Below are 14,448 nucleotides of genomic sequence, written 5' to 3'. Positions count from 1 at the left end.
CACTTTGTGACAGGTGAGCTAAAAACTGGGCAAATTCATTGTACAAAGTCAGCAATAAATCTATGTATTGTGCATTAAGCCTAACTCAGTAACTTTTGTATTTTGAAATTGACAATAAACTTGTATGATTTGGCAAACATTTATTTCATATCTTAAGGGTAACATATTTCTTTAACATCACATATATCAATAACTTTTCAAAATTGCCTGCTAGTGAAAAGTCTCAATTATAAAAAGTACTCCTTTATTCCTGTATGAACAGTCAAAATTTTAATATCAAAAATAATCTAAAAATATAAAAGCATTACAGCATGAAACAAAATGATGTAATGCCATCAATAGTATATAGGTACACTGTTGAAACGTTGTAACTTCAGCCATTAGTTCTGTGTCAATTTGATTGGGAGAGGATTTTGTCAATCAAGCTTCCATTTATACGGTCCATAATAAATTCTAGAGATATTATATCAAAGATACAAATTTTAAATCAGTAAACATTATAAAGCACAGTCTTTGCTTTATACTGCAGTGTTAGGGCAGAACTATAATTCAAATATTCCAAAAAAACACTTCTCATACTTATCATAAATATAAGTTTGATTTATGAAAATAAAGATTGATGCCGTACAGCTTGAAAATGAGCAACAAAAAGTTTTTTGGTAGCCTACTGCATTCGTAATTAAATGGGGGTGAAAAACATGGTTCAATTTTTATGACCTGATATCCTAGGAAGTATTTCTATTATGTCTACAAAATTAAATATTCATATAATGCTTGTACAATCATATTTCTTATTGATACTGGAATTTCCCACATACCTAGTCTGAATAAAGTAAAGTTTTATGATTAAAAAAGTTTTTCAGTAAGATAAAGACAATATAATCAATAATTCACTGATTATTATACTTGTACTTGTTTCATCAAAACTTTAATCAAATACCAGCAGCAAAGAAATACCTATAGTAGCAACTAACAAATACAAAGTCCTTCTATCATAGCCATCCTTGTTTTATCCCTCACAAGTGACAGTCACATTTGTACAAATCAATTCCCTTAATCAGTGATACGATTTGTCTCCAACATGACACCACAATCTGACCACCTAACCTGGGAGGATCTTATATGAATATGAATAGATTTTAATGTTTTATTTTAAAACATATTCAAAATTCATACTACATGTATATTGACATGTACTAAAAGTTGACATGTAGTTTAAAAACACACATACAATTTAATACAAACAAAAACTCTGATTATTTGTTACAAGTTGATTCATGTCCATGTATATGTATTCCACATCGAAACAAATCTAATTTGTTTAGCATTTTTTATAATCATTTAATGTAAATAAATAACTTACAAAATTATAGACACAATTTTTCAACAAAATTCCACAATGGTTTGTAAACAAGTACAGAGTTGAATCTGTGGTATCAAGAAAAATAATAAAACACTAGAATATTTTTCTGTTTTTTTCTTTGAAAGACAATCTTTCAACATGTCTGTTCCTGCCCTGTTTTAAGCCACTTAAAGACCAACAGAGTTTCTCATGAAATTTTAGTTTTTCTATCACAGATTTTGTAACTCATTTCACTGTTTTTTCTTGTACTATGTTGATCACTAACTCTTATTTACAGCAATCTCTTACAGTAGCTTTTATGTAGACATTACCTACACTATATGTCAGCTGCTTTTGACGTCAGCTGTTTACGAGATCCTTTCTTTGCTGAAAAGCACTCATGACGATGATTAAAACATTTTCCCAATTAGCCCTAGTTGTTCTATCAGCTCTCATCTTTTATAAACTTGTAGGTTCTGGCTGATGGTGCAGTTAAAACTTTTTTCGATAATCGAACTGCCCCAGTTGTTGGGTCTCTGCCAAAATATTTTACAGAAATTTTCTGACCAACCTCAAGTCCAAGAGCACTAGGGTGAGAAACCTGAAGTTGTACATTAACATAAATATTTCAATATGAACTGACTTTCTTTACAATAAAATATCATAAATCCCCACTCCCTACCATACCCCAAAACATGTTAGTATATAAATCTTATAATTTACTTCACATAACACTAACATATTTGACTGCAATGCATTGTCTTTTAAATATCTATGATTATCAGACTGTTTTCAGGATCTAAATCATAAATATTTAAATATATTATAATCAATAAGGAAAATATGGGGTAGTTTAATTACATATCATTTGGGCTATGCACATATATGATTTTTTTCTCAAGAAAACCACCCTTTCTTAAACAACTTATTTCCTTTTTTAAAATTTTTAAACATTGGAATTTGTTTAAAAATGTTTTGGGAGGTTTAAATTTTTCAATTTTCTTTTAATTTGTAACAATTAATTCCAGTTGCAAATTATGTGTAAAACTTCTGATTAAGATTTTTTTTCAGTTGCAATATGAAGTTAAAGTTACATCCTTTTTTCATCTAAAAATAATAATTTTCTGTTATTTCTACAAAATTTGTACACAATTTTACCAGTACAAATGACAACTGACATTTTGCAAGGTTATAATTTCCTATTTATAAACAATATTTCAACAATTTCATTTTTGAGGTTATTTATTATTATTTAATGCATCTCTAAATAAAGGATTAAGAAGTGGCTTGACTTTCTAACTTTGCAAGCTACTTAGTATTTTTGGACAGAAACTTGAGTAGAACCAATGTCAGGTAAAATAAATGACCACATTGTGCAAGGTGGCCACAAGATTGTGGTACAAAGTCCATGCCCTTCATTATCTCGTGAAATAATTCTTCTGTGTGAACAAAGCTGTATACAGAATGAAAGACAAAAGTAATGCCATGTTCAATGCATTAAGTTGTCCCTCCTTTAAAGTGACATTATGCTCTTTTTTTTCTGTTCATTTACCAGTAATTGATAATGACAAAGTTTAGGAACAAATAAATAAAACTACCTAAAATATAAAAAAGACTGCCCAACTCCTTTTATAAATTGGAAACCATTGATAAATTCCGAAGGCTATTCATAGATATTTCAATGAATTAATTATTAATTTTGCATATCAAAATAAAAACTTGAAAACGATAATGGCAAATTGTAAAGTTATTTTCACGTTTATTTTTACACTCAAAATTTACACTTGGATGAGCATAGTATCACTTTAATCTGGACTGATAAAACTATAATTACCCGTCTATGATCTAACTGTGAATTATGTAATAATACTGGCTCCATTGCAGGATGTAATTGTACCATAACACCAAAGTCTCTGAAATCATAATAATGTTCAAAACCTTATTTCCACTAAATCAAGTCAAAAATTTATATTTCAATTCTAGGTAATGAAAAGTTTCATGAACTGAAAATGTACATTAAACAGGAGCCCCGCATGTCAAGTTAACAATCATCTTTTATATCAACACGTATAAATAATCAAGTTTTACAACTATTAAAGTTAACAAGAGCACCGCATGCAGTGTAAACACTCGTCTGTAAAGGGCATCCACTATCAATAACCAAATTAATAAATATTATAACTTTTAAAGGGGGCAAAACATCTAAAAGTATTACATTCAGGATAATGCCCCTTTTCATACAACTGTACCTTGTCATGATTTATAAGTATTACAAATTTCCAGTTAATAGCTTTGATAGTTTTGAAATAATTAAATATGACAAAAATGCTAAGTAAAAAAGTGGCATAATGCCAAAAATATAGCTTTCAGAATAATTCCCCTTGTCTTACAAGTGCCTCTTGTCAAGACTTGCAGGTATGACATGTTTTAAGTTGATACCTTTTCAAATGTTTTTACACCAGGACTACATCAACAAAGTTAACACGGCAATCATTAAAGCAAAAAATTTTCTTCGAAACTGACAAGCTAATAGTTATGACCAATACCATGTGGGTTAATTCTTTTGTCTGCTACAGGTGTCAAAAACAATTTTTATCATAAATATAAAGTCAAACAGACATATCTGATGCTAAACATTAATTTTCTTAAATTTTTTTATCATTTATTGCTATAAACATTTGTACAATGTTAATAAAAAAAAAATAAACATTTGTACAATGTTAATAAAAAAAATAAATTGTTTAATGTTTATAAAAGCTATTGTCATTGTCACATTAATTTTCTTAATACCTTTGACTGATAACTGACCTTTTTTAAATATAAAATCCATAAAATAGATTATTAAAAGAGTTAATAATTGTAATAATCATCAAGTTAAACATCCTTACTTTATCTCTGTAATTAATGCCTCATAAACAGCAGAAAATTCAAGTTCTGGTGCTTTCTGAAATTGAAAAAAACATACATTTTATTACTAATAATATAAAAGAAGCCTTGAATAAAGAAACTTTTCCTTTATATAGATTTGCTAATTTCTTCAATTTCCTTCAAAAAAAAATATAAATGAATTTTCATGCAATATTGTTGTTAATGAATATAAAGAACAAATTATATATGACAATGTTGCAACTGTATGAATATAAAACACAAATGAGGATGTTATCACTCATTTAACATAAAGAACAAATTTGGGCAATGTTGCAACTCCATGAACATGAAAACAAATCAGGACATTGATCCATCAACATTAAAGAGCCAGTTCAGACTGCACAGACATACAAGATAGCCTGGCTCTTTAATGTTGGCAAAGGCTAGTAACTCCCAGTTCCAGCAGGCACTCTTCACAAATTCAGTCAGTATATATTTTAAAATTGTTCCCTAAAAATAATGTATAGTTTTGTCCAGATTGTATGATGTACAAGTCTATTTAAAGTTTTTAGCAGGATGGTGATGTCCATTTAAAATATTAAGCATTGTAAGGGTTAAACCAGAGAATGATGTACATTATGAAGGAAATACTAAACAGACCTTGCTTTCAAGTATGTCATCAATCATTAGCATAGCCTCATCCATAGCATCTTTATTGGGTGCAAATATTTCATAGGTATTATCATCTACATTTTGGATTAATACACCTGAAAACAGAATTGAAATACTGTGTGATTAATTGAAACATACTAAAAAAAGTTTAAATATGCTTAAAATAAATTGTTTGTTTAACACACCACTTTAACGCATTACTGCACGAGCATTTTGTGAAAAATGGCTGTTTTCATTGAAAAGCCTCCTGTTACAAGTTGAAATTGCTATAAAACAAAAAATAAAAAATGCTTCAATACCGATCAAACTTTGCACAAATGTTGACTGGACCATAGCATTTCCTGTTACCATGGCAATGAGGGGACATCTCAAAATTGCCAAAAATCACTATTTTGCATTGATTTTTTTCCATCAAAACTGATTTCAAAGTGCTGCAACTTCTCGATGGATTGAGATAGAGTCAAAGGCTTTTCAGCATTGGTTACAATTTACCTCAAGACCGACCTTAGAGGCCAATTTTAGCCTCTCAAAAGTCCAAAATCTTCACAAACTACACCAAACACCTAGACATTCAGGTGGACGGCCACTCGAAAAGCAGTTTACCCCTCATAAAACTTTCATTGTGCGGAGGATATTAAAAACAATTTGTCTTACCTGTTTCTGACTGCAACCTCTTGAAATTAATTCCACCTACACCAGCAAATGAACGAGCCTGCGTTGGTGTAACAGTTAATTTTTCTGGAAATAAATTAAGTGTTTGTGAAAACACAAAAGCACAAAATTATCTTTTAAAATAAGAATAAAACTTGTAAAAGTGTCTTACATTTTCTATTTATACTCTAATTGAAATTTAAGATTTCATTTGAGGAAGGCTACCTGAAAAATTGGCTGAAATGCATGTAACAGCTTAGAGTGTCCTGATAAAACTGAATTATACACAAATCATCAAACGGCTATTTATTTCATATACATGTACTGTATACCTTTATACCCTAATAAAGTTTTTTGGAAACCAATAAAGGCTCAAATTTTTCTTTTCTGAACCAGAATACAAACAGGGCAATATTACCTTTCTACATGATAGCAGTATATATGCCTTTACTATGCTAACAGTTTAGATCCAGGCCAGCTTGTAATTTAATGCAATATGACCAGATCCTTAATAAACAACTGCTCAAGGGGAGTGGTGGCCTAGTGGTTAAGGTTGCCTCTCAACACAGGGATCGTGGGTTCGAGCCCTAATCAGGTCATGACCATGTTTCTTCATATGATACCAGTACTTGTTGGTTCCAGGAAGCGGACTCGAAAGTGATTAATATAAGTTGTAAGAATTTGTTTCGCAATCAAGCTTAAATAAATATGTTTAAACCAACAACTGCCCAGTTCTAGCATTAATGATTAATTAATCCAGGTCAGCTTGTTATTCAGTGCAGTATGATTAGATCCTACATTAACAACTGCCCTGTGGGTGAATTTAGGTTTGTTTTCCCTCAACAAATAAATGCCAAGCGTAACATTATGATTAAAGATTTATAGAAAGATTATATCTTACATAAATGACTGCCGAGTTCTAGAAAATTTAAACTAACCATGGTAAATTACAAGTTAAGAGCCCAAATAAAAGTAATGGTTTTCATTATTACCAGACTAAGTCCATAATAAAAGTAATGGTCTTTATTATTACCATCTTACCTATAACTGGTCTACATTTTTTCATGGTGTTTCTTGGGGCTTCAAGCTTGGACTGTTTTTTCATTATACTAATAATATGAGATATCTTTTCTGCAAAATAAAAAAATATAATTTTAACATTTTATTCTGTTATATGTAGGTCAATGTAACATGAATACCCAATATAAAGCTACTCCCCTAAGGCTTTTGTTCCAAACATAAAATATGTATTTTTTGTTTCAAATCATGAAATGTGAATTATGTATGTTAAGTTTTAAAAGAAATTATTTTACATTATGGTGGCTGCTGTTTTGAAACTATTCTGAATTATTTAACTAAAATATATATTTTTTCTTGGTTTATATAAACCATTTTTATTCTCTGTATATAATCCAAGCTTTTTGTTCACACCATTCAAAATTCTTTAGCTAGTTTTGTCTATGATTTTCTGCCATCTTGATTTTTCAGAATTGCTCATGGGAAATAGAGCAGCACCCACCAGTTATCATATCTTCACTATCTCATCTTCCAGAAAGAGATTTCTGAAGAGCACCAAGCTCCACTCTTTCTCAGTGCTTGATTGTAAACTGTATATTTTCTAAATAAGGTGATTATTTGAAATAAAGATCACATAGACCTTAACCTTTTTAATACAAAAATAGGTGCAGCAGACAGAACTCGTGAAGATGCATCAACAAATCATGTTACAAGTTTTTAGTCAATGCATTTCAATTTAAAGGCCAGTTTAATGTTTTGTTATTACAAATCCTTGTGACCTTAACCTTTGACCTTTTAGCTTGGAAATGGGTGTGACCAATAGAGCACATCAAGGTTCATATACATTAAATGTTTCAACTAACAAGGTCAAAAATAGGATAAAGTTTAATAATGTAAAATGTTTAAAATAACTTTTGAAACATTGTCAGTGTTTTTTTTCACCAAAATATTCGGCAAAATTCTCCCCATTCCCCCCTCAAAAAAGTATGTTTTTTTCCCCCCTCAAAGCTGAAATTTCCCCCTATAATATGGCAGCCCAAGTTTGCCTGCAATGAATATAACTAACTGCCGAAAAATGCTTTATTTTATGCCTGTAAGACTTACTGTTAAGCAAGGTTTTTCATATAGGTAAGGGGAGCTACTCCTGGTATCCCAACAAGTTTATCATGTGACACATCAATATTTTAGATCCATATAAAAATCCCCCTCCTATTGCATTTTCCCCCTCCAATGGGCACCGACCCCCTTCCCCCAAAAGTGAAAAAAAACACTGATTGTTTTATTTTAAACATTTTATGCCTTAACTAATATCATTTACAATGCCGACATGTTGGTAAGGACAATAGCTCTGAAAATCGAGCTAAAAACGTCATAAACTTTTTGAATGCTCAGGTAATGTTTCCACTGGACTACATTGCAGTCATCAGTATCTGACATAACCAAACAAGAGGGCCATGATGGCCCAAAGTCGCTCACCTGTATATAGGCCCCCGGAGCGGGGCCAGTTTAAACCCCAGGGCTTTTATTTGAACAAACTTGGTTGACACTCATTAGAAAATGTTTCATTCTAAACATCTAAGGTCTAGCTTATTGGGTTTTCTAAAAGAAGATTTTTTATGTCTATATATATATAAATATAAGATATATATATACAATAAAGATACATATATATATATATATATATATATATATATATATATATATATATATATATATATATGTATGTATATATATTATTTGTATATATCTAAAAAAAAAAGTCGAGGCTAATGAATGACCCCCGGGGCGGGGCCAATTTTGACCCCAGGGCTCTTATTTGAACGAACATGGTAAACATCCATTAGAACATGTTTCATGCTAAATATCTTAGCTCTAGCTCTTTGGTTCTTTCAAAGAAATTTTTTTAAGTTTTTACTATATGCATATAGGGAAAATCAATGACCCCCTGGGGCGGGGCCAATTTTGACCCCAGGGCTTTTATTTGAACAAACTTGGTAGACACCCATTAGAAGATGTTTTATGCTAAATATCTTAGCTCTAGCTCTTTGGGTTCTTTAAAAGAAGATTTTTTAAGTTTTTACTATATACATATAGGGAAAATCAATGACCCCCAGGGCGGGGCCGACTTTTATTCTAGGAAAAAAATTTGAACAACTTTGGTTTTGGATCTATAAATGATACCATAGACCAAATATCAAAGCTCTAGGCCATTTACTTTCAGACCATAAGATTTTTCAAGTTTTCACTATATGTATATAATGAAAATCAATGACCCCCAAGGGCGGGGCCAATTTTGACCCTAGGGCCATTATTTGAACAATCTTGGTAGAGGTCTACCACACAATGTTTCATGCCAAATATCTTACCTGTAGCCTTTGCCAATTCAGAGAAGAAGATTTTTTTATGTTTTACTATATACATATTTAGAAACCTATGACCCCCCGGGGCGGGGCCAATTTTGACACTAGGGACAAAATTTGTACAACTTTGGTACTGGACCTTCAGATGATACCATAGACCAAATATCAAAGCTCTAGGCCATTTACTTTCAGACCAGAAGATTTTTCAAGTTTTCACTATATGTATGTAATGAAAATCAATGAACCCTTGGGGCGGGACCAATTTTGACCCTAGGGCCATTATTTCAACAATCTTGATAGAGGTCTACTACACAATGTTTCATGCCAAATATCTAATCTGTAGCCTTTGCCAAATCAGAGAAGAAGATTTTTTTAGATTTACTATATACATATAAGGAAAAACCTATGACCCCCCGGGGCAGGGCCAATTTTTGACACTAGGGACAAATTTTGAACAACTTTGGTAGAGGACCCATAGATGATACCATATACCAAAAATCAAAGCTCTAGGCCATTTACTTTCAGACCAGAAGATTTTTCAAGTTTTCACTATATGTATGTAATGAAAATCAATGAACCCTTGGGGCGGGACCAATTTTGACCCTAGGGCCATTATTTCAACAATCTTGATAGAGGTCTACTACACAATGTTTCATGCCAAATATCTAATCTGTAGCCTTTGCCAAATCAGAGAAGAAGATTTTTTTAGATTTACCTATAGACATATAAGGAAAAACCTATGACCCCCCGGGGCGGGGCCAATTTTACAGTAGGGACAAAATTTGAACAACTTTGGTAGAGGACCCATAGATGATACCATAGACCAAAAATCAAAGCTCTGGCCCATGTACTTTCAGACAAAGAAGATTTTTTTTAATTTTGTGTTTTTTTGAAATCCTTTTCTGGCCCTGTGACCTACATATGCAACAGACCGGAACCATTTGAACAACTTTGAAAGGGGACCACCCAAGGATCATTTCTGCAAAGTTTGGTTGATGTGCAGTCATTGGTTTCTGAGGAGATGTTGTTTATGTGAAAAGTTGACGACGCACGACGACGGACACAGGGCGATCACAATAGCTCACCCTGAGCATTGCTCAGGTGAGCTAAAAACAGTAACTGTTGTGATAGGAAGCTTGTTAACCCTTAATCTACCCATTAAATTTTGTTTGATTTTACACTAGGGATGTCATTTGGAGCAGAAATCGCCATCTGGATATCCAGATCCTATCAGAGTGTTTTGATCATTGTTTTATTCTTAGCTGATATGACATACCTATTTTTTGCCACCATTTTCAAAGTAAAATGACATAAATTAACATCCTTTCTTAATTAAGTGTTTCTTATAAACATTTTCTCATTATTGATTACACCATTATACAAAAATATAATTATTTTAAAGTGTAAAGTAAACATAAAAAATGTTGAAATAAAAAATTAATCAGGACACTAAATTGTGATTTGAATGTTCAGAGATGAAATCCCTACTTTACATCTAACAAGGAGAGATCAAAATCTCAATAACATTTAATTTATTCTGGACAAGAAATTCTTACTTTTAGCAAGGTCCACTGCTTCACATACGGTATCAAGAGGAATCCCAGAGTTTTTAAGATCCATTTGTATGGCAGTCAAGCCTGATACTGTTCCTCCTATTTTCATATCCATCTCTCCATAAAAATCTTCAAAACCCTAAAAAGTAAAAGAATTTATTCATGATACAAGACTATGGGGTCACCGGTGTAATGAATTGATCAACTCATGATATGATACAAGCTCATGATACAGTATGTACCTCAGTATGTATCTGCAGATAGACAGACAGTGTGAATCATTTAATCTATTCTTTTTATCACAACACTTCCGTACAATAAATACTGAATGTTGCAGATAAATGGCACCTGAACAATGAAAATCACCTTTCAAAAGTAGTTCTGATATAAACTTATTGATACTTTATAATTTTATCTTAACTCTTAGCCTCCATGTGATAACAGATTCTACCATTGCTACTAGTATAGATCAAGATCAGGTAGTCTGATCAGGCTGTCTTTGCTCTGTTACCTATTTAATCAGTCATTACAGTTTTTGATACTTTTCCTGAAAGTGATGAATGGTTTTGCCAAGATTCAATATAATGGAAAATTGGGTGAAAGAATGATAAAAACTTGATAGCCACTCTGCCATATTACATGTCAATTATCTATTCTCAACACATAATGACATAAGACAAAGATATTTTAAATGTTTTCTCATTGTGTTAGTTTTTACAAAATGTAATATGAACAAGAGAAAATCTGGAAGGAAAACATTTAAACCATATCACCAAACAACAGTATAATTTATTTAAAAGTCGGAATGTTGATCCATTATAATAATCCCATGTGATAAAAGTACCGTGCGGGTTCAAGTAAAATGAAGAATAAAATTTCTACCAAACAGATTATGCTAAAACAGACGCCCTTTAAGAGTATGGGCCATAACTCTGACATACATGTATAGGATAGTATTTGGTCACTTCAAAATCAAAACTGGTTCAAGTTGTACAGTTAAACTTATTTCTTTAAAACTGAATCTAAAACAAGAGCTGTTGGTATGACTACATGCTCAACTATGTTCAGTGCTTGATAATAAAACAAGAGCCTGGATAAAGTAAAATTTTGTAAATTCAAAAAAACATAATTCTGTCAAAGTCAGGTTAAAATTATGGGCCTTGGATAGTGACCTATGAGTATGAGACCTCTTAAGTATGAGTGTGAAAATTCAACCCATACCCTGTAGTAGTTTTAGAGATACATGTACCAACTTGCATACAAAAACTTAACCAAATGTGACACAAATGCTCTCCCTATTCTTCAAATAGTCAAGCTAAAAAACCTGTTATCATGCAGACAAGATATATTGTTTACAGACAATGGACATCACAAAAGATCACCATGACAACAAAGCTAATATTTATTTTGTGAAAACATGAACATACAGAAATGTCTGCAAGAAGATGGTATTCTTTCGGGTCTGATTCTTCATTTGTTACCAGTCCTATGGCAATACCTGCTGCTGGTTCCTTTATATTGACCCCAGCATCCATCAGAGCTAAACTTCCTCCACATATAGATGCCATTGAGGATGATCCTGAAAATGGGTACCAGAAAATTATTACTTTATTATAGATCAAACAAAGAGTCACGAATATCCATATCATCACTCTGATATAGGATTTTATGTAGAACCACCTATAATCTTTGAAAGGTGAACTAAGTTTAAGAAAGTCCTACAAGGAGTATAGAATTTATAGAGTAAACACAAAACTGTCTGACAATGTTAAACTATTGTTTAAAGAAAAAAACAAAACAAAACCAAAACCTTTTAGTTTTTTTTATTGAAAAAAAATTAACAGTTCTAATGAAACAGCTGTCTTTTTACTTTAAAACCCTTTTCTTAAGTTTTAGTACCACCTGACGCAGTCATTTTCAAACAGTGCTTCTGATCAGAAGGAATAACAAAATTAGGAAAATTAGGAGTGTCACATTTGTCTGTTTAAACAGAATCTGTCAGTTTTTAGCCAAAAAACTGGTTAGAAAGTTCAATTACAGGTAACCAAGGTTAGTATTAAACTAATTGCAAAAGAAGTTAAAAAAATATTTTATATATTACCTTTGTTTTACTATGACAAGTTATGACATTCTGTTTTTAATTTAGTCATACAGACCTTTGTTTGTTTGTTTTGGGTTTAACGTCACATCGACACAGTATAGGTCATATCGCGACGTTCCAGCTTTACTGGTGGAGGAAGACCTCAGGTGCCCTTCCGTGCATTATTTCAGGCACGAACGGGCACCTGAGTAGAACCAACGACGTTCAGTAAGCTAGCTGAATAGCTTCCTCACATGAAAGAATCCAAAGGCCCTGTCGGGATTCGAACCCACAGCGGTGAGGGGCAAGTGGTTTGAAGTCAACGACCTTAACCACTCGGCCATGCACGCCCCTTCATACAGACCTGTGTTTTTCCTTTATAGCATGTTATCATATTGTATACCTGAGTGGAAAATAATTACTCTAATTGGATATCTTTTGTAATTTTTGTCAAGTACAAGGAAATACAAACTAAATGTCATATCTTGTCATAAAGTAACAAAGTGTTTGTTAAAATCTAGGAGTTCTTTTAGTACAGTCGGTTAAACGTTTAGCACAGTTGCTTTTTAAACACTAAAATAGGAATACTGTTCCTAATTTTTCCATATATGTATTAAAAGCAGACAAAGGGCAAACCTATAGGCTCTTAGGCCTGTGATACATGCATATAAAATCACAAAAACATATAAACAAAAATAGTAAAATACCATTTGATTCTAAGACTTCACAAGTAAGTCTTATACAGAATGGGAATTCTTCGGGAATTATTGCACGTAAGCCCTTCTCTGCCAATGCACCTAAAATATAAAAAATAACACACACTGCAAGTTTTTATAATATTAACAAGAACCTGTGTTTGATAAACACATATGTAAACACTTATGTCCTGGCCAAGATTCTTTTCAGTATCTAATTTGCCAAAAACAGTTTATAAATACCCATTTACTCGGTTACAAAAGGGGAGATAACTAAATACAAAATGATTAACATAATTACATTATACAAACCTAACAGAATCATTACCTTTGATCTTTCAGAAAAATTGTCAATTGGCAAGTTATTGCTATTTGATGAAGTTGAAAAATATTAAACATGAGAATAAAGGTTAATCAAGAATATGTAACGCGTAACACCTTGACATTGAACCCAGTGACCCTAAACTTCAACCAAAAAGAGAGAACTACCCAAGGTATCTACATACTAAATGTGAAAAACATGGATCAATAAATAAAGGCTGTATGAGCAAAAGTGTAAAAAATCTATTTTGAGAACTGGTGACCTTGACTTTGATCCCAAACTCAAACTAATGTTCCTACTAAACACCACCTAAGATATGTTCCTAACAAATATCAAAGTCAAGAAATCAGTCAATAAATAACTACGGCACGAAATACCCAAATACACCCAAATATAGCAATATTTATTTTTGTTTGTATAAAATATAGATTATAATGAGAAATAAATAAATATTTATAAAATAATATGACTTAGCCTGCTATAACTTTTATTCATTCCGTTGAAATGGACAGTTAAGATGTTTTAAGGAAATAAAGTTGTGACATTTGCTTATCTACAATATAGGTTCTTTATGAATGTACTTGCAATTTTAAATCAAGATACGGATATGGTATATGTTGTCTACACTAACATTTTTAAGGTGTACTTTTGTTGAATTTTTATATCATATACAAGTGTCCATGTTATTTAAAAAAAATTTAGCTTTAATGGAGTACATATACAGTATTTTGGTTGAAAACACAATATAACAAGAGCCACCGCCGGGCGGGGGCAACGCTCGACTTTTTACTTTTTCTAAACGCAAACATACAAAGGTTTGAACATATATTAACGTTTCCTTTTTATAAATTTAGTTGGTCTGTCTTGTCACATTAGTTTTCTTTATAT

The 14,448-nt window shown here is 31.8% G+C and overlaps 1 protein-coding gene across 1 annotated transcript in view; it reads right to left on the bottom strand.

The window, feature by feature from the left end:
* Positions 1 to 423: 423 nt before the first annotated feature.
* The window catches only part of LOC132738328 (polyribonucleotide nucleotidyltransferase 1, mitochondrial-like), a 31,566-nt gene continuing 17,541 nt past the window's right edge, over positions 424 to 14,448 (bottom strand). The window contains exons 15-23 of the mRNA XM_060725809.1: positions 13,251 to 13,340; positions 11,891 to 12,042; positions 10,467 to 10,602; positions 6,575 to 6,664; positions 5,537 to 5,620; positions 4,871 to 4,977; positions 4,231 to 4,286; positions 3,177 to 3,255; positions 424 to 1,943 (exon numbers count right to left, since the gene is read on the bottom strand). Coding sequence (XP_060581792.1) covers positions 1,788 to 1,943; positions 3,177 to 3,255; positions 4,231 to 4,286; positions 4,871 to 4,977; positions 5,537 to 5,620; positions 6,575 to 6,664; positions 10,467 to 10,602; positions 11,891 to 12,042; positions 13,251 to 13,340 — 950 coding nt within the window. The 3' untranslated portion in view covers positions 424 to 1,787. The remainder of the gene's footprint in view (positions 1,944 to 3,176; positions 3,256 to 4,230; positions 4,287 to 4,870; positions 4,978 to 5,536; positions 5,621 to 6,574; positions 6,665 to 10,466; positions 10,603 to 11,890; positions 12,043 to 13,250; positions 13,341 to 14,448) is intronic.

Source organism: Ruditapes philippinarum, unplaced genomic scaffold (assembly GCF_026571515.1).
Source record: "Ruditapes philippinarum isolate M1 unplaced genomic scaffold, ASM2657151v2 ctg195_1_1_1_1, whole genome shotgun sequence".
Lineage (NCBI taxonomy): Eukaryota > Metazoa > Mollusca > Bivalvia > Venerida > Veneridae > Ruditapes > Ruditapes philippinarum.
Note: the sequence above shows the minus strand (reverse complement) of the source record. Positions and strands in the feature narration are given on the sequence as shown.